Source organism: Acinonyx jubatus, chromosome C1 (assembly GCF_027475565.1).
Source record: "Acinonyx jubatus isolate Ajub_Pintada_27869175 chromosome C1, VMU_Ajub_asm_v1.0, whole genome shotgun sequence".
NCBI lineage: Eukaryota > Metazoa > Chordata > Mammalia > Carnivora > Felidae > Acinonyx > Acinonyx jubatus.
In genome coordinates, this window is record NC_069381.1 from 36,871,451 (window position 1) to 36,897,706 (window position 26,256).

The 26,256-nt window shown below is 54.4% G+C and overlaps 1 protein-coding gene across 9 annotated transcripts; it reads right to left on the reverse strand.

The window, feature by feature from the left end:
* Positions 1–6,467: 6,467 nt before the first annotated feature.
* TAL1 (TAL bHLH transcription factor 1, erythroid differentiation factor) lies at positions 6,468–20,379 on the reverse strand. 9 transcript variants are annotated; one of them, XM_053213803.1, is made up of 5 exons: positions 20,221–20,379; positions 15,980–17,477; positions 13,531–13,968; positions 12,057–12,151; positions 6,468–8,303 (listed from the first exon to the last, which is right to left on the reverse strand). In XM_053213803.1, the coding sequence occupies exons 3-5, from the start codon at positions 13,965–13,967 to the stop codon at positions 7,849–7,851; spliced, it is 987 nt and encodes a 328-aa protein (XP_053069778.1). In that variant the 5' UTR covers position 13,968; positions 15,980–17,477; positions 20,221–20,379; the 3' UTR covers positions 6,468–7,848. The 9 variants fall into 9 exon arrangements, with proteins under 9 accessions (XP_053069778.1, XP_053069789.1, XP_053069786.1 ...); XM_053213814.1 differs by lacking the exon at positions 20,221–20,379 and adding an exon at positions 19,973–20,193; XM_053213811.1 differs by lacking the exon at positions 20,221–20,379 and adding an exon at positions 19,142–19,966.
* Positions 20,380–26,256: the final 5,877 nt, after the last annotated feature.

The following is a 26,256-nucleotide window of genomic DNA, read 5'->3' on the forward strand; positions in this document are numbered from 1 at the left end:
TGACCTTGGGCAAATCATTTAACCTCTCTGACCTCTGTGTTTCCTCATCTGTAAAATGAGGAGTGACTGTCCTCTTGCATTGGGTTGTTGGGACGAGTCAGAGTGTGATAGCAGAGTCAAAAGCCTCGCCCTTTGCTATAAACTGTAGACACTGAGCACAGGTGGGTGAGGCTAACCTTCAGTGACCCACTTCCTCTTCCTGAGCTTCCCAGGTCTGGGGCTGGGGTCCCTCGGCCTCTCTCGGTGAAAATCTGCCCTTTCCTAGGGGACTGGCATATTAACAGGTCTAAACTTATGTTAATTCAAATTAAACAAACTTAAAAATTCAGTTACTCAGTCACACTAGCCACATTTCGAGTGCTTGATAGCGGCATGTGCTCAGCAGCTATCATATTGGGCTGGGCAGACACAGAACATGGCCATCATCACACAAAGCTGTATCGGACAGTGCCGGCCTAAAGGCATGAGACAGCTCCAGGTTGGGAGTTAAGAGATCTGGACTCTGGTTCCAACTTATCTCCTAACTCATGCTGTTTAAACAAGTCCCTTTGCCCCTCAGAGCCTCAGTTTCCCCATCTGTGCAGCCTATCCCACACTGTGCAAGGCAGAGCACAGTCAGTGCTTGACGAGGCCCTTTTGATTGACTCTATCACCCCACTGCCTTGGATCAGGCCCACAAGGAAACAGGTGTGTGGGTGGAGCCCTGCTGATCTGGAGGCAGAGGGACTCACCTGCCCACCCTCATGCTCCAGCTGCTCCAGAAAATACCCTGGAGTCCAAAACTTGTCAGGCAAGCCTCCCTGAGTCTCAGTGTCTCAGACAATTGCAGGTCAGCAAAGCCGGAGCCTGAAGAGCAGGCCGTACAGTGGGCCAGCGTGTACCTTTCCATAGGCTTACACAGGCCTGAGAAGCCGGAAGACCCCAAACTCATCCCTCTCAAAGCAGGCAGGGCCTTGGGGAGGAGGCAGCCTCATGGAAGGCAGCCCGGAGGGGAGGAGGGGAAGGGAGGTGTGGAGTGGAGAGTCAGAGAGTCAGAAATGCGCTATCAGCACTGCCCGTCCTCCCCACTTCCTCTCTTGAACGGATCACATCCTGTTATTGTGTGGACAGAGAAGGCCAGGAGCTGGGGAGGGAGGCAGGGCTCAGACCAAGTGAGTGGCGAGAGAAAGGAGGAGCCAGAGGGAATGTCACAGTGGGCATCAGGTAGCTCTAGCAGCCCAGCCCTGCCTGACCCCAGGTGGCCTGGCAGGAGTAGGGCACCCAGGAGGGAGGACCAACATCCCCGGAGCAACTTGCATCTGCCATTAAGAGAAGATGCTGGAGCTCAGGACAGGCTGTGCTTCCCTGCAAAGGCACCTGGCAGGCGGGAAATGGTACCTTCTTCAGGAAGCCTTCTCCAGCCTCCTCCCCAGGCTCTTTTCAATTCAGCAAACATTTACCCTGGGCCTGCAGGGCCAGAGCCAGACTTCCCTCAGCCCTCGGGCCTCTCTCTCTCACAACACTTTCCTCTGGGGTTGTAATGTTCTGGATCCTAGCTTCCACCCAGCCTTCGTGCCCCCTTCGGACAAGGGGACAGGGAAAGTCCCTTGCTGGCCCCTCAGCATCGCCCAGCATCGCCCAGCATGTGGCGGGTCCAGAGCAGTTCCTGCTGCTGTGAATGATTAGTGTTCCCACTTCCCTCTCTGCCCTCTTTCTCTCTTCTGCCGTTCCCAGGTATAGCCCTGTCCCAAACCCATTGCTAGCAATAACAATGGCTCTTTCTATAAAACACAAGCACTTTATATAGATTATTTTGAAATCCCATGCCAGCCCTGTAAGATGGGAGTTAATATCTTTACTTAACAGATGAGGAAACTGAAGCTCAGAAAGGGTAAGTGATTTACCCAAAGTCACACAGCAGTACAATCAGTGGTAGTCCTGAAATTTAAACCCAGATAAGTCTGACCCCAAGCCTAGGCTCCTTCTGTGGCCCACAAAGCACCTCTCTTTCTGCCTTTCTTGCTCAATCCCACCCATGTCCTGGCCTCTCCCTTCCTGAACTGACACCACATCGACTGTGCTTACTGCCTGTCCTCAAGCTGAGCCTGTTGCTATAGGCAAGCTCTCCAGTGCCCCCACCAATTGCTCATGGTCCTGGGCAGATTCTACAGCACAGCACGGGCCTGTCTGCTCTAAAAACACCCAACTACTTAGGGACTATTTCTTCTTCCTCTCTTGAAGGGCAGTGAACACTGGCTTTGGACTCAGACCTGAATTCAAATCCTGAGTAACTGGTAAAACCCCATCCCCTCTCTAGGCCTCATTTCCTTCTCTGGACAACAGAGAGGATGCTCTGGGTGTCCTGACTTACTCCTTTCACTCTGACTCATGATGGCCCAGCACCATGGCCTGTCCTCAGCACATTGGTCAGATGTGTTGGCCTGGCTCACATCAGCCATAGGGCCAGAGAGAGCACCGTTAGTTGTTTTGCACGTAGAGAAGGGGGAGTGGGCAGCACAAGGGGGCAGGGCTGCTATGAGCACAGGGATAAACAGCCTCCTGATCTTCATCAGCCACACCTCGCCCCACCCAGGTCCAGTATGATAACCAGGCCACTGGGGCCCAGCCCCAGAAAGCTCACACCCCGCCTCCCCACCAACAGAAGCAGCCCCAAGAGCAGAGCTGTCCATCTGCCCCAACCAGCCCAGAGCTGTGGTTTTCGGCCGGGGTGGGGGTGGGGTGGGGGAGAACATTGCAGGAGGCATCTTTGTAGGGATGACCCAGCCTCACACCTATCCCACCCACCCTCTCATTCCATGCTGGCCTCAACACTGAGCTAGGAGTTTCCATACATGGGAACCTCTTCATTCAGTCAATGTTGAAAGGATCCCATGCCAGGTCTGCCATGGGGCATTGGAGGCCAATAGACCAATCAGGCATGGTCTTGCCCTCAGGGGGCTCATGTTTGATTGGGGAAGCAGACAAGTGAGCACAGAGGGAAGGGAAGCCCCAGAGAGTCAGGACAGACTTCTGGGTGCTGGGGACAATTTAGCCAGACGAAAGGAAGATGGAAGCAGATGATACATAGAAACAAAAAGTGCAAAACCGAACGGTTAAAAACACAATGGCAGCCAGGACAGAAAGGTGAATACAATAGGGGCAGAGAAAGCAAATAGTGGAATGGGTGGAATGGCGAGAACATGGTCTTTTCCCTGAGGTGGGCAGGTGTCCCCCATGGGAGGCAGGAAGTCTAGTCTTGCCCTGCCTGCCACTATTGTCATTGTCCATGGGATGTGTGGCCCTGGGAAGACTCTTCCTCTCTGGGCCTCAGTCTTCCTATCTGAAGATGGAGACACTAGTCCAAACGATCCCCAAGGGCCTGGCCCACTTGGGCAGTCAATAGCCCCACAGACTCTGCCTGGTGGCCACAGAGTCAGGTCTTCCTCACCTCTCTGTAAATGGAGTCCCTGCCCTCTCCTGGGAAAGATCCTCCTGGAAATAGGTACTCCTCCCTTCCCATTCTCCTCCTCCCCAGATGCCATCCTCACCAGAGCCTCGGCTATCACTGCATTGGTCTTGGCTAACCACTTCCTCGACCCCAAACCCCCTTTCACTATAGCTTCCGAAATGTCACTCTCTTGCTTGCATGAACATGCATCTCTCTCTCTCCTCCACCCCCTCTCTCACCACCCGAACCCCCTTCTCCTGCCCCAGGACCAAGTCTCCTCTTCCTATCTTCCCAAAGGCTTCCTTGCCCTGGGCCAGGGAGATGCATACTTGGGAGTCTTCTAAAAGCTCAGGAGCTTCCCTACAGGCCAGAGTTTGACCCTCAAGCTCTGCATGGCCCTGGCCCTCCTAGATTATGGTTGGAAGCTTCCTAGGACAGGTGCAGCCAAGATCAAAGCCTGGCAAGATGAGCAAGGCTAATCCCAAAGGAGCCAGAGTCATCCAGGGGCCCCTTGAGTTCCCTTCTGGGCACATCTTTTTTCCCTGCTACTAATCACCTTCTAATGTGCTGTAACTTCACTGTATCAACACCATAATCAGCATATTTAATATGCGTGTGTGTGCGTGTGCGCGCTTACTGTCTCCTTGCTAGAATTCAAGCAACTCAAGAACAGGGATTTTGGTTTTCTTCACTGCTGGATCTCCAGTACCTAGAATGATACCTGGCCCGTTATAGGGCTCAAAAAACACGACTACATGGAAGGATTGGTACTCCACTGGAAATGCTAACCCACTGAGGTCCCTGAAGTTCCAACAGTCCATATGCAGAGCCCTCTCTGCCCCCCAAACCCAGAGTCCCCGTCCGTCACGGCATTTCCATTCCTAAGCCTCCCCTCACTGATCACTTCTCCCAAAGCCTCAGCCTGTCCCTGAGCCCCACATGAGACCTGCACCCCCCAATCCTCGAGAGTCAGGTATTAGAGCTGCAGCCTCCATGGAGTCATCAGAGCACCTGGGACCATCCTCTGGTGAGACCTTAATCTGTCCTGAACTTATGAGGAAAGCCACTGCCCCAGCCATACAGGCTGAACCCAGCACACAGAGGAGGCCACCTGCGGGGTGGCCCTGCGCCACAAGTACAGGTACACAATGTTCACAAGAGGCCCCCTCTGTGAGGCCTGGGAGAGGGAAAAGAATGGAACCTCTAAGGCGGGGAGCCTCAGGGTGGGATCATCCCACCCTGAGGGAACAGCTGAGTCCTGGAGGCCCCTCTATATCCAGGGAGACAGACTCTTGTCAGACCTTTCCTTTTAATGTCCCAACTCTCAGGCCTGGGGGTGCAAGATCCAAGTACAGAGTCCAGGCCCCTTTGTAAAACTTTTATTTAGAAATCTTCCCAATATATCCTTATATATATACACACATCATCACCACAAGGGTTTTGTCGCTAAAGAGTCACGCCCACAGTGTTGGCCTCCCGGCTGTACAAAGGTCAAGGTACCCGGAGCGGTTACTCCCCTTCTGCAGAAAAATGCGGAGACCAACACAACTCATCACGTACAGTACAACATTGACGGAAAGTGCTGGGCCCGCCCACAGGGACAACGCGCTATGTACAGGGGCAAGGGCAAGCCTTTGGTGGCGGCCACGTACCATCGAAATCACAAGTACGAGACCAGACCAGCCCCAAAGGCCAAGATAGTTGTCAGCTGGCTACAGATGCTGTGCCCTCTGTTCTGTTTTCGGAATAGGATAAAGGTTGTACCATCTTGTCGTTGCCACCACCAATAAAAGCATGTGAATTTTCCTGAAAAGATGTGAATCCTTCCGGTCATTACAATCATCTCTCTTCTCCACACTTTTTTTCCTTTACATTCCTTCCCTTTGCAGAAATATGATTCTTGGAATGTTGCCATCTCTTTACAGGTGAGGCAGAGGAAGAAGAAGGGTATGCTGGGTGGGGCGGGGGGTGCGCAGTTGGACATGAAAATGAAAATTTTGGATCTTCTGTAGGTCTTGCAAAGACATGAAGCCTTACCATTCCCTACCCAGGCCAGTTTGGGGAAGCTGTATTACGTTTTACATATTCCGCCCATATCTTTTTCCATTCTTACTCCTGTGCCTCCCCTTGGAAGGAAACGAAAATGAGGTCAATCTGGAGAAATGTGGACAATCAGGATAATCCAGGCAAAAGTGGTTTGGAACCTAGATTACTCAAATGCTATGCAGTCAGGCAGGCTGGCCCACTGCCCAGGCCCTGCACTCAGGGTGAGAAACCCCACTGCAGCAATGATATTGAGGGCAGAAGGGTTCTTTCTGGTTTCAAAATGCTACTTTCATGATTCCACTCAGTCTACACCACAGCTCTAGGAGACCAGGGTGTTTATGAGAAACTGACATTGAGAGAGGTAACATCCATATTGTCTGAGAGAGGAGGAAGCCAGAAGCTTGAGTTCCTGATAGAATGTGTGATCATCTCCTAAATCGTCTCCACTCATCCATACTGTGGCCACTTTTCACTCCCAAGTCAAATTACTCTGCCAGGAGGTAGAGTCTTAGGACCTAGGACAGGGGCTCCATCTTCAGACAGATGGGATTCCTCACAGGAGCTCCCAAGTACTGGAAAGAAACCAATCCTAAGTTCACCAAAACAGGATGTTGGGGGTCTTAAATGGATGAAGAATGGTACTATAAGGGTTACCATGTTCCCCCCTTACTCACAAACTGGACCCCACAACTTAAGAGGGAGGGGAGGGAGCAGGGATCATGCCATCTGCATTCGGCTGTGCTCAAGGTCCTTCACCACAAGGGATTGTTTTCCCTCTAACCCCAAAGGCAGAGCCTGGTGGGAGATGGCTGCGGTGACTTGAGGGTACAATGACAGGTATATAGGACTTGGGTGAAGTCTGTTCCACGGGGTTGGAATGCATGTCACAGGCAGGCCTGGCCTTAAGAAAACCATGTCCCACCACGTGGATTGACACAAGAGATCAACAGGACAGTGGGTCCACTCTACAAAAAAATTCTTCACTTTACAAAAGGACTTGCAGTAGTAATTCTTCAAAAGATGAAGGATAAGGGTTTGATTTACAAAACTTTCATGTACAACTTTTGGAGGGGGACACTCTTATTGCAGTAAGCCAGCCTCCCATACACACCCTAGGTGACTGAAAGCTGTATAACCGAGGGGTATTGAAGATTCTGCTAAGTGATTGTGCATATGTCTGGGTCTCAGCCAGGGCTTGGTCTCTGGTCTCTGGATTTCCCATGCCCAGAAGGGGGCTGGCGCCTGGGTCCTATCAAGACCTAAAGATCCCACCAGTAACTGAAGTCAAGCAAAAATCCCAAATGCCAGAAATTCATAGGACAGGGTTTGTGCTCAATTGAGTTCAGAACACAGACCAGACCATCAGCAAACAGACTTCCTGGGGGTGAGAAGGTCCCTCTGAGCATCTGCGAGGACACACAGATGGGGCTGTGCATCCATTGTCAGCACAAGCACATGCCCATCGGCACACTGGCATTCGTTCACCGTACAAACAGTGATGGGGAGCTCAGAATACAGGCAGGAAGCTCTGAGACACCATCGGGATGTGAACCCACAGCCCTAAACAGCTCTTGCTCAACTCATTCTAATCACTTTCCCTCTCTCTGCCTTCACATGAGGCCCAACAGGGCATGCTCCCAGCTACAGACTCGGTCCCCACAGCCACAAGGATTAGGAAGGCAAGTCTCAGTGGGGAGAAAGCAGAGCTTTGATCCTGGGGCAAGAGTAAGGGCTACTGGGTTTTCTGACCCTCTGGCCCAGCTAGTCAAGAGCAGGCTGTCCACTGGCCATCTTCTTCAACCAGGCCCTGAAGAAGGCACCTCGAGGCTTGTGACTCTGCGGCAGCTGGCAAGCTGGGTGGACCAACACGGGCCTGGGTGAAGATGGGGCTCACCCAGAAATGGGCAGCTACCAGGTACCTACATATTTGGACAGAGTGGCCACACAAGCCACTCCAGCCAGCTTGGGGGCGGGGGGTGGTGCTGAAGGCAAGGCAGAGGCTGCTGGATGCCCCAGGGGAGAGCCGACAACCCCAAGTCTCAGCAAAGACGGGGGTCCCAAGCTCCAGGCCAAAAGCAGTGCCAGTTGAGCTCTTTACTTTAAAGTCTTAGGGATTTGGGGGAAGGGAAGACCGTGCCGTCTTCATAAAAAGTACCTACCACTTTGCTCCATTTTTCTGTTCTACCACTGAGTCAGGAAACCGGAAAGCCAGCTGGGGCAGTTAAGACTTCCCAAAGTTCAGACATCAAGGAAGGCTCATCAAGTCCACTGCCCTGCTTCAGAGCTGCCCAATCCTCACCCCACCTGCCCCGAAGCCCACGGTCCCAGCAGCCTGAGGCTGCCCTCCTGGCCGGTCCTGAGTGGCCCTGGCCCCATCACCGAGGACCTGCTCCATCAGCGGCTGGCAGCATGGCAGGATGGAGGCTGCGGGCCGTGTGCTTGGGTGCCGGCTCTTCTGTGTAGCTGTCCGGGCTGGCGGCCCCATCCAGAGAGCTGCCACAGCTGGAGTTGGGGGAGAGCACGTCCTGCAGCAGGTCGTCTGCAGGTGCACCGCCCCCTCCCCCACCGCCTCCTCCACCAGCCCCCACCACGGGGTCCTTGCCAGGCTTGGCCCGTTGGGTACCCTCCTCCTCCTGGTCATTGAGCAGCTTGGCCAGGAAGTTGATGTACTTCATGGCCAAGCGGAGGATCTCATTCTTGCTGAGCTTCTTGTCTGGGGGATGTGTGGGGATCAGCTTACGGAGCTCAGCAAAGGCCCCGTTCACATTCTGCTGCCGCCATCTTTCTCGGCTGTTGGTGAAGATGCGTCGCACGACTTTGGTGTGAGGACCTGGAGGTAGGGGGACAAGAGTTAAAACGGTGAAATGGAGGTGCCCCAAGGCACCTTCTCCTGTGGGGAAGAAGAGAAACCAGTCATTGGGAAACTGGGGAAACCCAGAACGCCTTCCCTTCCCTTTTACTTAGAAAACTCCTATTCAGCTTGTAAAGCCCAGTTCATCTGTTTCCTCCTCTCTGAGGATTTCCCTCCACCCCTTGGGACAGACCTCACCAACCATCACGGCCCTCCAACTGCCTGATCTCCATTACTTTTGATCATTGCTGTATGTGTCTATGCTTGTTGCCCTGTCTGGGCTGTGAAACATTTGAGGACAGGGACCATTTGTCATTCATTCATTCATTCATTCATTCATTCATTCATTCATTCATTGTGCCAAGAGGCCATACCACATTAGTCAGAAAGACAAACTCTGGAGCCAGACTTTCCGGGATGATTCCTGACTATTACTCACTAGAGAGTGACTGGGCAAGTTACTTAAACTCCCCGTGCTTTAGCTTCATCATCTGTAAAATGGAGGTAATACTAGCAACTGAAGTCACAAGATTGTCATATGGATCTAACAACAAACACAGGTAAAGTCCTTAAGACAATACCTGCCTCAGATAAAACATTCAATAAATGTCAGCTATTATCATCCAACCATCAGTTATTTACTAACAACCAGGCACCAAGGAACATGATGAACAAAACAGACAGGTTCCCTGCCCTCACGGAACTTCCATTTTAATGGTGATGACAGATGATGAACAAGTACAAACAAATAACAAATGAACAGGAAGCGGAATGTAATAAAATATGGAAAGGAGCCACTACATTTAGCTGAGGTGGTTGGGGATGGCATACTGGAGAAAAGTGACATCTAGAAGGTAAGAACTTAAGGCTAAACAAGAGCCAGCAGCCACAGGAAGGGAAGAGGGAATGGTATGGCAAAGGCCCTGAGCTGGAAAATGGCTGAAGCCAGCCTGGCTCATCAGTGTGGTTGTGATCAGAGTAGGCTGAATCTAGGCCCCATAAGTCTCTGCAGTCAGGGTGGGGACTTTATACTAAGGGTGATGGAAAACCCAGAGCAGGGGTTTGGGTACATGTTTGCTAACTGATCATGCTGGCAGGAGGGGGAATGGAGTAGAGAGCACAGACAAGAGGGAAAAGGGCCCACCCACCCTGTGGGCTCTCTCCCCCAGGAGAGGAGTGGAGAGACAGCCATGCACAGGCACGGCCTGAGGCTCTGAGCAGGTGTCTGGGGGCTGCCTCAGTCTCTCCAAGTCTACAATGCACTGATTACAGACTAGACCAATTTCAGACTATATTCACACACTAAGACTTGTGGAGCAGTAGCAGACACCAGCGTGCATGTATTGAGCACCTATGATGTTCAAAGCACTGCACAAAATATCCAAGCCTGACCTGGGATGCCCAAAGCCAGAGAAAATAGAACAGGGCCCTGCAAGTGTTCCTGATCTCCTGGGCTGAGGTGACCGCTTCCCTCCCCAACACTGAGGCACACAGCCAAGCTCCCAGCAGTCATCAGGAAGCTCTGTGCACTGAAGGAACTCCCAGTCCTGGGATATTTGTTTGCCCTCTTTGATGACCCCTAGAACCAGACCTCAGAATGCGGAAACTTGAGTAGGGGAGACGAGGAGAGGAAGGGTCAAGGCATCACCTAAGACCCACTGCTCATTCCACTGAGACTGAGGCTGGGACAGCTCATCCATGCCAGCACTTCTAGCTTCATCATCTGTCTCTCTTACACGCACGTGCACACACACATACACACGTATACACACATGCACACACACACACACACACGATATTCTCTTAGAGCGGATCATTCACTCCCTGCCCACTGTGCCTCTGAAAGCTGTCTTTCTAAACCCCAACAGGCCCCAGCCCAATGCACTCTTCGCCAAAGGCCAGACCCAAGCTGGGAAAAACAGCACTGTGCTGGCAGTCCTACCCTGGGCTGCTGCGGAGGAAATAACTCCATGTTCTTTGGCCTCCAGGCCAGACAGAGGGGTGTCCCTCAGCTGTGACACAGAGAAGACCGTCCCTGCTCCATGGTAATGCTGACTGATCTTTAGGGAGCTCCTCGGTGAGGAGGGGGCATTATAAGTGCTGTCACAGCTACAGCTAGACAGAACTCCAGAAGGAGCACCTACCCTGAGCCAGGCCCTAAAAACACTTCACCCCATTGTACTCTTTCAGCAATCTGTAAGGAAGCAATTACTCTCCCCACTTCACAAATGAGGAAACTGAGTGCCAGAAAAGTTCAGCAGGAGGAATCCACATCAAGTCCCGACTTTACACCTCGAATTAGTTCCACTTCTTTGGACTCTTTCTGGTTATACCTTTGACTTCCAAGTCTCATGGACAGATTCTGCACCCCCACACACATACCCTCCTCTCACCTCCATTTCTGCCTCTTCCTCGCTGGCACCTTCCCAGAGAACCTCCCACCTCTCCACACCCTCCTCTTCCCCCAGTCTGTCCATCCCTCTGCACCCTCTGACTCTCCGTGGCCAGGTACTGAGTAGGTGCTCAGTAAATGTTAGTGACATTTACGAGTAATGGTTTCCCTATACGTCTGTGCTCCCCCCAAATCCTCACCCTCTTGCCCCTCTCCTCCTTCCTCTCTTTTATGCCTGATTCTCGCTGCTTCTGCCCTCTGCAGAAAATGCCTCTTCCCTGGGGAACTTCGGGACTGGTTCTGCCTATTTCCTGTTTGGTATACCCACCTCCCCTCTCTAACCTAACAGCACTGACACGTCATCACCCTTCCCTCTTGGACCTACACCCCATATCCCAGGCTGATCAGGTCTTATGAGACCTGTTCCTTGTCCAGACTCTAGGCCCCCTCCCCTCCAGAACACCACAGAGGACTCCTCTCCAGAAGCTCCAGCTCAATACATATCCCTCTTACTGGCTCCTTGAATAAACCCAGTGTGGCTTCAAGGCCTCAGGTGCCCTTCCTACTGGAGCCCCAGGCCCCAGCCAGGCTGAAGCACTGGAGGCTCCAGGGATTGGCTCCAAGTCCTGGGCTCTGGAAGAGCCTGCTCTCCTGCCCCCTGGTGTTGGGTCCCATCTACTGCATCAGATCAACACTGGGGAGAGGGAGGGGATACTCCAAATTTCCCATTCATCCAACCCCTTCCCCCAAGTTAAGTGCCAAAGATTACTCGGGTAGTTCACTGTAGTAGTGCCAAGGACCTTCTCGGGGAATCTAGGATGTCAGGAAGGGAACTCCAGTTCTCAGCTCTGGGTGTGGAACGGAGACGAGATGGCCCCACAATATAGGGTCCTGGGACAAGGCCCTTAAATGTGCAATTCCAGGCAGGGAGCAGACTCCAGACTCCAAAAAGGACTTGGGAGGTGCACGAAATCCCTGAGGGGCAGCGCTTAGAGGCAGGGAGCACCACGTGTTCTGCCCTCCGCCTGCGATTCTTGCCAGGGGTTGGAACGGAGCTACAGTGGGGACTACAACTGACTCCAGGGGTTTGGGCTAAATGCCTCACTGTGTCCTCAGCACCACTTCCCTCTTCCCAGGACCATGAGGGTGGCCCCCAGCCTCACCCATGACTTTCCCTAGTCCCAGGTCTAGTTGCAGGGTGGGGATTCTGGCAGACTCGGGTTCCAAGGCAGCCAACCCAGCTATGTGAGACACCCATGGAGTAGTGCCCAAGGATCCCACCTTCAAGGGGCTCTAAGGAGCATGAGGGATGACACAAAGGTGGAAGCAGGTAGACTCACCATCAGTAATCTCCATCTCATAAGGGGAGGGCCTCCTCTTCACTCGGTTGTTGGTGGCGAACATAGGGAAGGCATCTGGCTCCCCAAAGAACCCACTGTGGGAGGGAGCAGGCAGATCACAAGATCACACGTAGGTGGAGGGGAGAAAGCCTCCTCAGCGATCCTCCCCACGTGTTCTTGAGCCTCCCACCACCCTTGGGAAAACCAGGGGGCTCCTGCTCCCTTCACACCTGAGTTTGGAATAGAAGGAGCATCACACACACACCCAAACATACTCACAGAATGCTCCCACCCTCTCTCCCCGGTGAGACAAGCAAGGGGAGGAGGGACCACACTCCCACACACCCCTCCCCCCACACAAATGATAAGTGAGCACATGGAACAAATGCAATAATGAACACACATGCAACTCACAGGCAGGCATACTCCCCTTCCTGGTACAAGCACAGGATCCCCAGACACCTCCCCTCCCAAACAGGTACTCATACAGGCAGATGTGGCCTTCATACCTTGTGTGCTGTGCAACTCTAGCCCCTCACAAGGCACACCATCCCTTTCCCCCCAGATCGCCCCACCTTCATCGGGGGTCCCATGGGGGCCGCCGACATTCAACAGAAAGGAAACCTTGACTCACCACTGTTTACATGCCCCCCCCCCATCACCCACTCTGTGCTTTCCATGGCTTCTTTCTCGGGGTCTCCCACAAACTCAATAACTGGCCCACATTATCAACCCCTGCCTCATCTTCCTGTCTGCGCGCCACCTCTACCTCTATCTCCCCGCCATCTCAGTGGCCCCAGCAGGAAAATGGACACCCTCACACCGAGAGGGGTATACACCGCGCCCCCCCCCCCCACTGCCGCCCTGCCCAGCCCGGCCGAAGGGCAGAGGGGCTCAGGAGGGGCTCAGGAGGAGAGGGAGGGATCCACTCCCCAGATGCGCCCTGAATCAGTTTCCGAAGAGGGAACCCTCTTGCAACGACCATCAGCTCCGTATCTCTTACCTGTCCACTGAGGGCTGCAGTTTCCAGAAGCATCTCACAGCGGAGCGCATTCAGACACATTCTTGCCCGGTACTCACACTCCAGCGGCTCCCTTCGGGCCACTAGCTACCACGCACGCACACACTACCAACACCCAGCACAGCCAGCGCGCTTCCACTCACTGCCGGCCACATGCCTGCACGCCCGAAGACGTGGACCCCTCGCGGGCTCACGCACACCCACGCAGGCCGCACACGCACGGGGCACGCCACCCCCGGCCCCGCGCACACGCACACTCCCACAAAGGGCTCCCGTCTGCTCGCGCACGGGCTCCAGCGAGCAGACTTTTCCGCCCTCGGGTCTACTACTCCCTTCCCTTCCTGCGCTCCCGCCGCTAAGCGCGGTCGCTCCGAGGGGCACAAGGGGCGCCCCGGCAGGATGCTTCCCGGGGTGCCGCCCGCCCACCCCGTCCCCTCCCGCCGCGGCCCTGACCTGCCGAGCGAGGCCAGCGGCTGGCTGAGGCTGTAGAGCAGCGCGCGGCCGGGGGCGGCGGGGGCCGCCAGCGCGGGTGGGCTCAGCTGCACCATGCGGCCGTCGCCGGGCAGCTCCGCGGGGGCCGAGGCGGGCGCGGGCCCCGGAGGTCTGCACAGCTCGGTGGTGGGCACCCGATGGCGCGCTTCGGCCGCCGCCGCCGCGTCGCGGCCCTTTAAGTCCCGCGCGGCGCCGCCCCCACCGGCGGGGCCGCCCCCCGGACCGCCGCGCGCGCCCAGCTCGATGACCGGGGGCTCCGCGGGGGCCGCGCGGCTCGTCTCCTTGGCGACGCCGTTCAGCAGGACCAGGTGCGGAGGGGCCATGCGGGCCTCGGCCGCGTCCCGTCCCTCTAGCGGGGGGTCACTGCGGGCCGCCTCGCTCGGCGGCCGCTCCGTCATCCTGCGGGCAGACAGACAGACAAGCGGACGCCCGCTCTGACAACCGCCCCCAGCCCACCGAGGGGTGGGTGAAGGGGGTGCAGGGGTCAGAGAAATTCTCGCACCGAGACGTGGGAAGAGGCGGACCAACTTAGCGCCACGTGGACACACGCCCTCCCCCGGGGCCTGAAGGCCCAGCGGGGGGCTGGGGCAGGAGGGAGAAAGTGGGGGGGGGGGCTCTAGTTTGGGAGAAGGGAGAGGGGCTTGGGAGACACAGAGACTGAAGAGATGGAAAAACACGACAGGCATTGGAGGAAAAGGAATACAGCCAGCGAAAGAAAACAGAAGGGGGAAAAGGAAGGAAATGTAGAAAGAGGCGAGAAAGAAATACCATCTTGTCCCCCTGCTCAGGCCGCAAGGGAAGAGGAGGGAACAAATCCCCTGACCATGTTCTTCCCGCCCCCCTTTTGGTTTTGGCGGGGAAACTGTGGCGCGGAGGTGGGGTGCTTTTCCAACCACCCTCAGCAATACCCGCCCCCAGCCTGCCGCCCGCACACGAACATCCAGAAACCTGGGAGGGGTGCAAGTAGGGAATTCAGGGAATGGAGGCTACAGGGCCTGGGGTCCACTGTGCCACAGCCGGCAGCGCTTCTTGCTCTCTTTTCAACACATATGCACCCCCCTGCAGGGGTTGTCTGTCTGTAGTAAGCAAATACACCGTGTATTCTGGGCAGCTGCTGGAAACCCCGGTGGCCCTTTACTCCCACCGAGACCAGAGATGAGACACTGGGAAAGAAGAAACTGATCCTAGCCCTACGTCCCCCCGCACACTCCACCTCCTTCTGCCTAGCTGGACTCAAGTGAGGTGGGGTCTGGAAGGGAGGCTTGGCTGAAGGGCTATGGAGCCTCAGCATTCAGAACGCTCCTGAGGCCACCGGGGTCTAGGCTCCCATCTGTGAGCAGGAAGAGGTATCACGAAGGCCCTTGAACTCTTCCATCCCCCTCTCCTGCCGTGGTGTTGTCCTCTGGGAAATGGGGGCAATACCTCATTTATGCATTTAAAAGCACCTGCAAATGCTCAAGTAAACATTATCCGGACCATCCAGGGGAATGCCTTGCCCAAGGTCACATGAACCTATTGGCCACAGAGCCACAGAGCGGGACCAGAACTTCTATCTCACTCTGTCTGAGCTATCCTCCTGTGTACCCCCTCCCATGTATATCCCTGGGGCTGAGGACACTCCTTCTCTTCTCCACAACCATACACCAGGGGGACCACAGAGGCTCCAGTCCCCACTAACACTGACTGGGGGCCTTCCACCGCGCTGCTTCGATGCCAATAGAGCCAGGCTCCCGAAAGAATGAAAACCAAAAAACCATGAGACTCTGGGTCTGCAGTTTGGGGATGCTTGTGAGTTCTTTTAATAAAATACATATATAATCAACCCAACAGGCTTCATAAGATGTCCAAAAGAAGATTTCTGCTCTCTGAATTAGATGGTTGGGATATTTTATAGCAGAAAATACACAAAAATCCAATTCATCCCCAACCAGAGGGCATCTAATCACTCGCGGCAGCCATTCTGCCACTGCACCGCTCCGGACAAGAGTTGGCCTGGGAAATATTCTCCAGCTCCAGAAGAGAGACCCGACCTTCTGAAACCTCTTCGGGGCTCAGCAAAATTGCCACCAGACACACAAGCTGATGGAGAATTGTCATTCAAATTGCACTTCTGCACTGGGTCTGCCAGCTCCAGGGGCTCGCCCTGGAGACAACAGAATTCCCCAAGACCTGGTGTACATGAGCTGCAAAAGCAGTGGGTTCACAAGGCTTCATTGGAAATGAGTTTACGATTATGGCGGAAACAATAGATCTGTATCCACAGAATGGGACTGCCAAGACACTGCAGCCACTAGAAATGCACCAGAGGTATACCAGTCTGGTGTTCCTGGCTCCCCTGCAGCAGTGAAATGCACCAGTAATATACCATCCTGTGGCAAAATATACAACCCCCAAGGTGCTGGTTCCCTACCTTACTGTCCCCACACACCGTTGTGTGCCCGGTGACACGTGCTTCAGCCCCAGCTTCTAACCAGAGTGACCAACGGTGCACACTGCAATCACCAGACTGAGTTCAAGCTCTCCTTATGACACATTTATACCCTCTGATTAATTCTGAGGCTTCATGTAGGCGCGGGTCCCCAAGGGGCAAGAGGAGCACATATTCCAGATGAGTTGACTCTGGCCCCAAATGCCCTCCCCAGAGGCCTATAAATATCTGTATCTCGGAGGCTCCCCGTGAGAAACCTTTGATTGGCCCCCAGGGTCTGTGGCCGACCTCTCCCCGCCCATCCCTGGACCTTAGGAAAACCCGGCAGGCTGTTCTGCAACCAGGATCACCCATGCCAAGGTCCATGCTCCAGAAGAAGCCAACAGCGGACTCATAAGCACCTCTGGTTGTAGGAGACTAACCCCAATCACTTGGCTTTGGTTAAGATTACTGAAAGGAAAGCCCGAGTGATTTTTACTTTGTTCATTTGTTTTTATTTGGGGAAGACAAAGGAATGGGGAGAAGCTTTTGAACAGAATCGCACTAGACTATTTTGACCATTACAACTCCTCTGTCTTTGTGCGGCCCAGAACCAGCTCGCAGCCCCCAACACCGGATCCTCATCTCCTGTTGCCAGATGGCCGCAACGTTTCCGTTTGAGTCTGAACAAGGCAGGGATCCCAGGAGCTCCTGGGGGGCAGCAACGGGGTCTCCGCAGCTCCCAATTCCGGGCAGGGAAAATTTCTCATGTGAAAACAGCCTCCGCTGGTACCTGGGGTAAGAGCTAGCTTCCTGCCCTTCATATTGCACCCACACCCGAACGAACCCCCGGGGGAGCCCCAAGCCTGCGCTGCATTCGCGAGAACAGAACCATATTCCCTGCTACTACCAGAGTGGAGGAGTGTTCCAGCGGCGCTCCGCTCTAGGCCTCAGGCCCCGGTCAAGGCCCACAGGAGTTGGGACTGCACTAGCCAGGATGGCTGGGCCTTCTTCCTGCCAGCGGCCCAGGCACACGCAGCCTGCACCACCCAGAAATAGCTGCCCCAGAGTTAGGAGCCTTGTGAAGCAAGCACAGGACCAGGACTGATGGGAGCGGCCTGAGGGGCTAAGTCCAGCTAGGTGTTTTTACCCAGGATTGAAAAAAGAAAGGGTCCCGCTAGAAACCACAGAGGCATGGATCCCGGATTCCCAGCTCTGGGCTCGTCCTCCCCTCACCCAATCGGAGACCGGACTGGCCTCTGTCCTGAGCCTCCCCCACCCCAGGCCGGAACCCAAGGTCTTCCTGGACACTGTTGCCACCGATAACTGTTCCCCCAAAACTCACCTGGGGCATATTTAGAGAGACAGGCCCCTCTGAATAGGATCTCCACTCCGCCGGAGAGGGGCGGGAGCCAAGGTCCAAGTTGTGGACTGGGGTCTTTGCTTTCCCCCTCTCTCGCTGAGAGACCAGCAGTTAGGCCACGGTGTGGTCCTGGGCAGTCTGCCGCGCCCAAAGCGAGTTTCCAGGAAAGATGGGGGTGGAGAGAAAGAGGGAGGGCGAGAGGGAGGGAGAGAGAGAAATGGGGGTCAATGGCTGGGAATTACCTCATGTCCTCGCCGACCAGCCCAGGGAATTGCAAACAGCTTTCTGCCCCCAACTTGCAGGTGCTTGAAGCCTCCCCCCAGCCCCCCTTTAAAAAGAACCCTACACCTGACCAATCAGGAATAACTATTTACTCCAACAACAACAAAAAAAAAAAACGAGCTCTCCACAGACTGCCAGAACATTTTCGGGCCCTCCAACCGGGATGTCTGGTTCAGTGCGGCCAGCCGAGTTTGTTTTCTAAGCACTGACGTGTCTATGCGGTTGGCTGGCTTGGGAACCCGGGTCAGGCCCAAGCAGCAGCCACAACGCCTAGCACGGGTGGGTGGGAAATGTGTGTTGGAAAAGGGGATTCCAGTCTTCAGACCCTGATCTGTGGGGCAGAACCTCCAAGGCCCCCATTCTCTCCATATCCACCTCTAGCCCAAAGTGAAACCAGAACCCAATTCCAAAAGCTACTTTCTCAGAGAAATGGAGTCAGAACAGCACTGATCCAGGAGGATGGGGGAGGGGAGGGAGAGATATCTTGATCTATCTAGGTCCCCTCTTTTCTTCCTATTGAGAAAGAAAGAAAGAAAGAAAGAAAGAAAGAAAGAAAGAAAGAAAGAAAGAAAGAAAGAAAGAAAGAGACACAGGCAGCCCCCGTCTTCCTTTCAACCATCCCCACACAATGATTTTCAATTTTTCAGTGTTCAGACTAGCAGAGTAAAGGAGAATTCTAGTAATTCCTTGCAGCAATAAACAAGGCAAAGGGAGGAAGGATAAACACAAATCCAATACTGCTTCCCAGGGTGTAGTGTAGTGAGATTTAGGCTGCTTTTTTTTTCCTCTTAAGGGTTTTGTTTTGCCTAAATTGTCCAGTTTATGATTACACATCGAAGCCTTGGATTAATTCCAAAGGACTCTTTTTTTACCCCAGCTTTGGTAGAAATACAGTAATAATTCTTCCCTGCAGTTTCAGTCCAATGCGGGAGATTTTCTTTCTCCTCTTCTAATCGAAATGGGGGGAGGGGTGGGAAGAAGGGAGAATTCACTCATTCCCGTATCTTAGGTTGGGTTAATTTTTGCTTTATGACAGAGTCTGTGTGTCCGTCCCTCTCTCCATTTTCTCTCCCAATCCCAAGCTCAGCAACTTAAAAAATAGAGCGGGGGGGGGGGGGGGGGCGGAAAACGGCGCTGCTTTGTTATCGCTCCAAAGAAGCTAAAAGGGACAAGCCGCTTCGCTTCTGAACGATTACTTTAATTAAAAAGGATGATGATGACGATGAGGATGAGGATGATGACGACGACATCAGTAACCATAATAACTGGCAAAACAAAATCCATTTTTTCACAGCGAGGGCAGCACTAACCCCATCCCTCCACAAAGCCTGGCCGGGGTCACCGACGCGACGTGTATCTGACCCACGCGGCAATGTCGCTCACCCGGGGAGGGGACAGGAAAGTGTTCTTTGGAGATTATCCCGAGGGTCCCCACCCAAGGCGCGAAACCTGGAGAATGCGCCCATTGTCTTTTCCAGGCCTCTCCCGCAGACCCCGGCCGAGGTACCCGCGAAACTGACCAGAAATGGATGAAGCCTGGGTGCGGCGGAAACCCAAGCCGGCGGCTACCGGCTTGAAGGCGCGGGCCTTGGCGAGCGCTGCTCAGCTCCAAGCCTGAAGAACCTCCCACTCTAACAAACCCCTCGAACACCGGGGCACAGGCTGGCCTCTGGACAGAGCAGCCGCCGACCGGGCTCCGTCTGCCCATCCAAGCCAACACTGGCTTCCGAATACATCATAATTTGGAATAAAATGTGAAATCCCTCTCCCCGCCCCCTTGCCGCCTCCTCAACTTGCGGCCCCATCTCCTGCTCGCCCTCCCCTCCACCCCCCAGCGATTTGCAAATGCACTTCTAAAGGACACAAGCACACAACCCAGTATGGACAGGACCACACACGGTCCAGCCCCACAGAAGGGAAGCAAAGTAAACACAACCCAACACTGCCCCGCAAGTCGACATGGTCGGGCCCGCACATTGTCCAACGCGCCACAACGAAATCAGTCCAACGCAATCGCTCACGGACAGACACCTAAGGTAGTCAGGATCACACACGCCCGACACAACGAAACCACCCAAACACAATCGCCAAGGCCACACAACCCAACACCCAGAGGCAGACCCGTGTCGAGAAAGCCAACGAGCATAACTGTATATACAACGATGAAAACGCAGAAGGGCTTGAAGAATCCAAATCAACAACCCAAAGGGCGCGGACACCATCACACTCGGACACACAGCCCATCGCCTAGGAAGACCACACTCGGAAGAAGTCAGCATTGCCGACGGCTCACACACGCACTCACAATCCCACCGCATGCACACAACCACCAAGAAGAAATGAAAACCAACCACCGCCTCGCGCATTTCTGTATATTGCGTAAGGAAAAAGGGGAAGGAAGGAAGAGAGTCTCGGTGGCGGGAGGGGCGGCGGCGGCGAGCGGAGGGCGTCCGTGGAAAATGCCCCCCATCGAAAGAAACCCAGGGAAAAGGAGCGAAGACCTCTTCTGCGAGCGGGGGGAAAGGGAGAGAGGAACTGACGGGGAATTCCGCAGGAGGCCCTAGGTTGCCTCCCCCTAGAAAAAGGCCAGAATGCTCACGTTTTGCCGCTACGGGGGGACGCGTGTGGCCATTTTGAGGCCTGGTCCTCAGTGCGGAGGCCCGCCCCCGCCCCCCGTCCCCCGTCCCCGTCCCCCGCCCGCGCGCCCAGGCTCCTCCAGCGACGCGCGCTAATCCCCGCTCACGTTCTGGGCCTCGTTAGCATGGGCCGAGGCGCGCCGGGGCCGTGTGCGCCGCCGAGATAAGGCACTGCCGCGGGTCCGCTCGCCCCCGATAAGCGCCTCGGCCATTATGGGCCAAATGATTCATTTTAATTTGGCAATTTCACCGCAGGGAGCGGGGACTGGTTGCGCGGCGCTGGGACCGGCTCCGGAATGCGCCACGGAGAGAGTTGGGCGCGCGGTCTAGGACTCGGCGAGTCCAGCCCCATTTCTGATCCCGAAGCCTCTGGGGAACCGGGCACCCCGCAACCTCAGTCCCACGGCCTTCGAGACACCTTTCTTCAGCGACTCTCATCCCAGCACCCCGTCCCTACCTCCGACACCAAAACCATCACTCCCAACCCTTCCCCGGCATCCATTCTTTCTCCAGTCCTAGACGCCCGGATTTCAATGGGCAGTTCCTCATCCCAGGAAGCTCCCAGCATCCCCCCCCCCTCCCTGGCCCCCCAGCCCCTTCAGCCCTGGCTCCTTTCTGCTCTAAAATGGAGCTTGCTTGCCTCCCGTGGCATAGACTGAGCTCACAGCCGGGGGCTCTGTGGAGGCAGAATTGCTGTCAACGGAGCGATTTAAACGTCCATTCTGCTTGAGTTCCAGGCTGAGCCCAGAGCCCGGGGAACATCCCATCCCTCATAATATTTTAAACAGTTTAATCCTGCTACTGAAGCGCCGTTCTAAGCACTCTACACATACAAATTCCTTTCGTTCTCATAAACAATGCTGGTGCTATTACCATCCTCCATTTAGAGATGAAGAAACTGTGGCACAGAGAGTAAAAGAAACTTGACCAATGTTACACATCTGGTGAGTGGTGGAGCCTGGGTTTGAAGTTCATTTGGCACCAGTGTCCACCTGGAGCCCAGCAGATGACGAAAAGCAGCCAGAGCCTAGGCTGGGATGACAGATCTGGGTTCAACTCATTGCAGGGACCAAGATCTTAGTGTGGGGTAGAAGTCTGAGTTCAGCGAGTAGTGGTGACTGGGGCTCAGCTCATGGAGGGCATCTGGTTTCATTCTTTTATGGTGGAGGGGAAAGCCCAGCTTTAAATCTTGCAAGTCGCTTGGCCCCGAACCTCTGTTTCCTCTTCTGTAAAATGGGGAGATAATACCTACCTCCCAGATTTGTTGTGAGAATTAAATGACCTTTAAAAGGTAGTTGTGAGAACAGTAATCTATGGAACCCTCACAGCCCAGAGCCCAGGATGACATCATATGCACTTGCATGGCAGTTCTGGTTATTGTTACAGACAAGGAAATTAAGGCACGGAGAGATGTGACTTGGCCAAAGCTCACAGTGAACCCAGGAAAAGCTGAGACCCAAACTCAAGTACCTAGTTCCCAGTCCACAGGTTTACCCACCATGCCAGGATGCTTGGTCCTCCCTGTAGCTCTGCTTTGGAGCTTCTTTTGCAGCCTGAAAACTGGGGAAATCCCTTCATCTGGTCCCGGACTGAGTCCCAGTCAAGGACAGTGCCCAGAGTCTGGTCACAGTCTGAGTACTGGCCCCTCCTTGCCATCAAGATGACTCTCTGTGAAGATAGGGTCAATTCAGTGCAGGCTGTGGCCTCTATCCCCCCTGTGCTCTCTGGTGGAAGTCAGGGCACCCTGTGCATACCGGTAACTTTTACAGAATCTCCTGGGAGAAGAACCATCCAAGTTCTGCGAAAAATAATTTAATTCTTGGACATGTCACAAGGCGTCCCCTGGCCCAGCCATTCCAGCCTTCCACAGGGACCCTGAGGAGAGGCTTCTGGGGTCTATTAGGCCTGATCTCTTGCTCTCTCCCCATGGCTCCAGCCCTGCCTCACCCACTATCATCACACCGAATCCCCCCTTGTGCCTCAGCTACTGCTGCTCCTTCTGCCTTATTGGCCTTCTCTTGTCTCCTCGCGTTTCTCACAATTCAACCTTTTGGCCACTTCCTCCCTGAAGCCTCCCTTCAACGGGGCTGGATTTCATCTCTCCTCCTCTGGTCCCCATTGCCTTTGCCTGACTGCATCACTTAACTGAAAGCGGGGGACTCCTGTAATTCTGAGTTCCAGAAGTCAGTTCGCTTCTCTGAGCCCCTGCAAATAGGTGCTGGCCATTCCCATATCAGAAAGCCCCGCCAGGGAACGCTTCCCCGAGAAAATGATGCCTGGATGGAGAACTGAGAGTGAGATCTGAGGGTGGGTAAAAGAGTGAACATTGAGAGCCTTCTGCGTGGGCCAAGGGCTGATGCGGAAGAAGGGCTTTAGTTTCATGCAAGGAACAGAAAAGAGTCCAGTGTGGCTGGAACAAGCCTGTGGCCAATTTAAAGGATTTAGGAGAAGAAACCATTTTGTTTATTTGGTTCCGGGGGAGGGGGATGCATAGTGTCCTAAAAAGGATCAGATTTGCATTTCTAGAAAGCTCTTTGGCTGCAAGGTGACGAAGGGGTGTGGGGGGGAGGGTAAGAAGTGGGAAGACCAGTTCTGACACCAAGGCAGTGGTCCAGTGGGAGGGTGGACTAGGGTGCCGAGGAAGAGATGACAAGAGGCAGATGAAGACGATCTGTATTTAGGATACAAAACTGGGGTTGCACCCATAGGGTTTGGGCGATGAGAGGGAAGCAGAAATCCAGGACCCCTCTGGGTTTCTGGCTCTCCTTGGCTTAGGCGGTGGTGTTATTCCTGGAGATAGGGGCCTGGAGGCCAGGGAGCATGGGGAGAGATTCTGCATTTGGTTTCGAATTTCTTGAGTTTAGGTGTCCGGGGCAGCTACAAGCTGTCGGATTCTCCTACCGGGCATTAAATGACCCCGCAAGGCTGTAGGGAAGGAACACAGGCGGCAAGGCTTTCGTCAACCCTGCGGCAGAAGAGTGTGCCCAGGTATCCGTGGCAGGGCGCGGAGGTGACGCTCACCACCCCCTCTGTTCGCAAAGCTCGCAAAGCTCGCGATTCTGACAGTCTGGCAGCCATCGCGGACCTGCCCCAACCCCCGCCCCCAACACCCCCGCCTGAAGCGAGGAGGGGGGCTCGTGACGTCTACACCCTCCTCCCCTGCCCTGTTTCCGACGGTCGGTGGAAAAACGGAAACTGCGCACTGAGCAGGGCGCCGCCTGAAATAGCATCTGGTGCCTGTCGGTCAGCGCTGTCCGAGCGTCCAGGAGCTAGTGACGCGGCCCGCGGCCCCGCCAGGAAATGCCACCCCTCCTCCGCGTGCCTGGAGCAGGGGCCTCGGGCGGGCAGGAAACCCAGAGCGCCCGGGCTGGGGTGGGGAGCAGGGTAGGGTGGAGGGGAGGTTGGGACCCAGACAGGTCAGTCTGGAGTCTGGTCCTGGAAGGGAGCATCCTGGAGAGAACAGCCTCGCCAGGTTTGGGGCCTGAGGCCGCGGTGGCCACTCTCCGACCTGTCCCCTGCCTCCACCCCTACCCCTACCAAAGGCTGGGCTCTTCCTAACCCCCAAATTTGAGGTCTTAATTTTTTCAAGCGTTTCAGCCCACTCTGTCTCTGGGTACTAGCTGATCTCTGAGCTTTCTCCCCTGAGCTTGTCCTCTGGAGGAATGCAGGGTGTGTGCGCTCTGGTGGACAGCCAGGTTTACTTTCAGTGCATTTATGTGGAGGCACAATGTGCCAGGTACTGCCCTAAGCACTTCATAAGTATTAATTCAGTTAATCCTTCCAACAACCCAGTGAAGTCGGGGCTGCCCTCACCTGCATTTTGCAGGTAAGCAACTGAGGCACAGAAAGGTTGAGCAACTTTGTGGAGAACGCCCAGCTGGTAAGTGGTGGAGCCAGAATCCCGGCCCAAGGCAGTCAGGCTCCAGGCTGTGCGGCTTCCAAGGGCAGTCCTGAGTTCCCATCCCTGCTCTCTCACTTGTCAGTAGTAGCTTTGTAGGAAAGTGTCTCAGTCTCTGTGCTCCACTTTCCTCATCTGTAGAAGAGGGGGTGATTGTTGTCCATACATCATAGTGTTCTCATCACAGGGTTATTTGTAGTGGTAAAAATTCTGGGGGCGCCAGGGTGGCTCAGTCGGTTAAGGGTCTGACTTCGGCTCAGGTCGTGATCTCACGGTTCATGAGCCCCCCGTGGAATCGGGCTCTGTGCTGACAGCTCAGAGCCTGGAACCTGCTTCTGATTCTGTGTCTCCCTCTGTCTCTCTGCCCCTCCCCCACTCATGCTCTGTCTCTCTCTCTCTCTCTCTCTCTCTCTCTCTCAAAAATAAATAAATAAACAAACACTAAACAAATTTAAAAATAAAACCAAACTCCGACTTGAGGAGGTGACATTGTTTCCCCCCTCCACTTCCATGGGACCACTGTCTCCATTTTGGCCTCCATTCCCTGCCCTGAAAGAACCCGCCCCCTGCCCATAGGTGGGGCTGAGAGAGAATTCCAAGCTGAAGCGTGCGGAGTGCCATCTGTATGCTGCCCAAGCCCAGCGCGGACACCACAGCTCCCACGGACGGAAAGGGCTTCACCCCAGAATTCCGCTTCTCAGAGTGGGCCATCAGCACCACCTGGGAACTCATTAGAGACGCCAAGTCCCAGACCCTGGGCCTGATGCATCAGAAACTCCGGGAGTGAGGCCCAGAAGCCTGCATGTCCACAGGACGTCCAGGGGATTCTGATGTTCACCAAACCCTGAGAAACTCTGCCCTAGTTACCGCTGTCCTCTGCAAGGCCCACCATAAAATAGTTGAATCTGTTAAGAAAGCACCGCGCTTCCTAGTGCTTTGAAGCCATGTCCCTGTCCCTGCCCCATGCTTCTGACAGGAGCATGCGGAAGACCAAGGCTGCTCCCCAGACCTGGAATGGTTAGTGCCTAAACTCATCTGTCCTCACGAGGGAGCCGCCCAGCCAGCTCTGCCCTCAGTGGTCGTGCTCCCAGAGCTGTCAGAAAAGGAGAGGCACGGGTGCTGCCCCCAGCCCTCTGGGCAGTGAACGAACAGTTGCTGGTGGTCACTCAGACAGGCCCTGGGCCTTGGGTACACATAAACACTTGTGGGCAGGACGGCTAGACCGCTGAAGGGGGCTCTATGTCCTGAGCACCTTCCGCGTCCGCCTGCACAGCTCCCTGTGTCTGGCTCTTCTCTGCCACGACACCCTCTACAATAACCCTGCCAGGCTGCTAGTGTGACCCCAGCTTTCAAGATGAGGAAACCGGCTCAGCTCTCCCGAGGTCACTCAGCTGGTCTGCAGCCACGTCGCCTTGGGCCCAATGTCCTCTTCATGCCTTCTGGCTGTAATGACTCATTTGCTACATCGAGAGAACTTTAAAATCGTGGACACTTTGGATGGCACTGTGATATGTCCCGACGTAAACCCCTTGTGACCCTAAAAAATAAAAACAAAGAGCCAAAAACTCATGAAGAGGTGCTCAAGTTTACATTAGGGAAATGTGAATTCAAGCTGCAATGAGATACCTGTGACACACTGACTAAAATGGCTAAAATTTAAAAGACTGACACTAGCAACTAACGGTGAGGATGTGGAGAAACTGGAATTCTCATAGTTGAAGGGAAACGCAAAAATGACTCAAGCACTTTGAAGAACTCTTTGACGGTTCCTTATAAATATACACTTCATAGGGACGCCTGGGTGGCTCAGTCAGTTAAGCGTCAGACTCTCGATTTTGGTTCAGGTCATGATCTCACAGTTTGTGAGATTGAGCCCCGGGTCTCAGCTCTGCGCTGAGCATGGATCCTGCTTAAGATTCTGTCCCTCTCCCTCTGCCCCTACCCTGCTAGGGCTCTCTCTCTCTCTCCCCCTCTCTCCCCCTCTCTCTCTCTCTCAAAAAAAAAAAAAAATAGTTGATAGACATATACTTATTTGGGAGAATTGAAAAACATATATCCCCAAGAACTCTGGAATGCAATATTCATGTAGCCACTTTATTCA

Coding starts and splice junctions, on each gene's coding strand:
- TAL1 (XM_053213803.1), bottom strand. CDS start 13,967: ATGACGGAGCGGCCGCCGAGCGAGGCGGCCCGCAGTGACCCCCCGCTA. Junction 12,152..13,530: donor CCGCTGGCCTCGCTCGGCAG/GTCAGGGCCGCG, acceptor TCCCTCCCACAG/TGGGTTCTTTGGGGAGCCAG. Junction 8,304..12,056: donor TGAGATGGAGATTACTGATG/GTGAGTCTACCT, acceptor CCCTACCTCCAG/GTCCTCACACCAAAGTCGTG.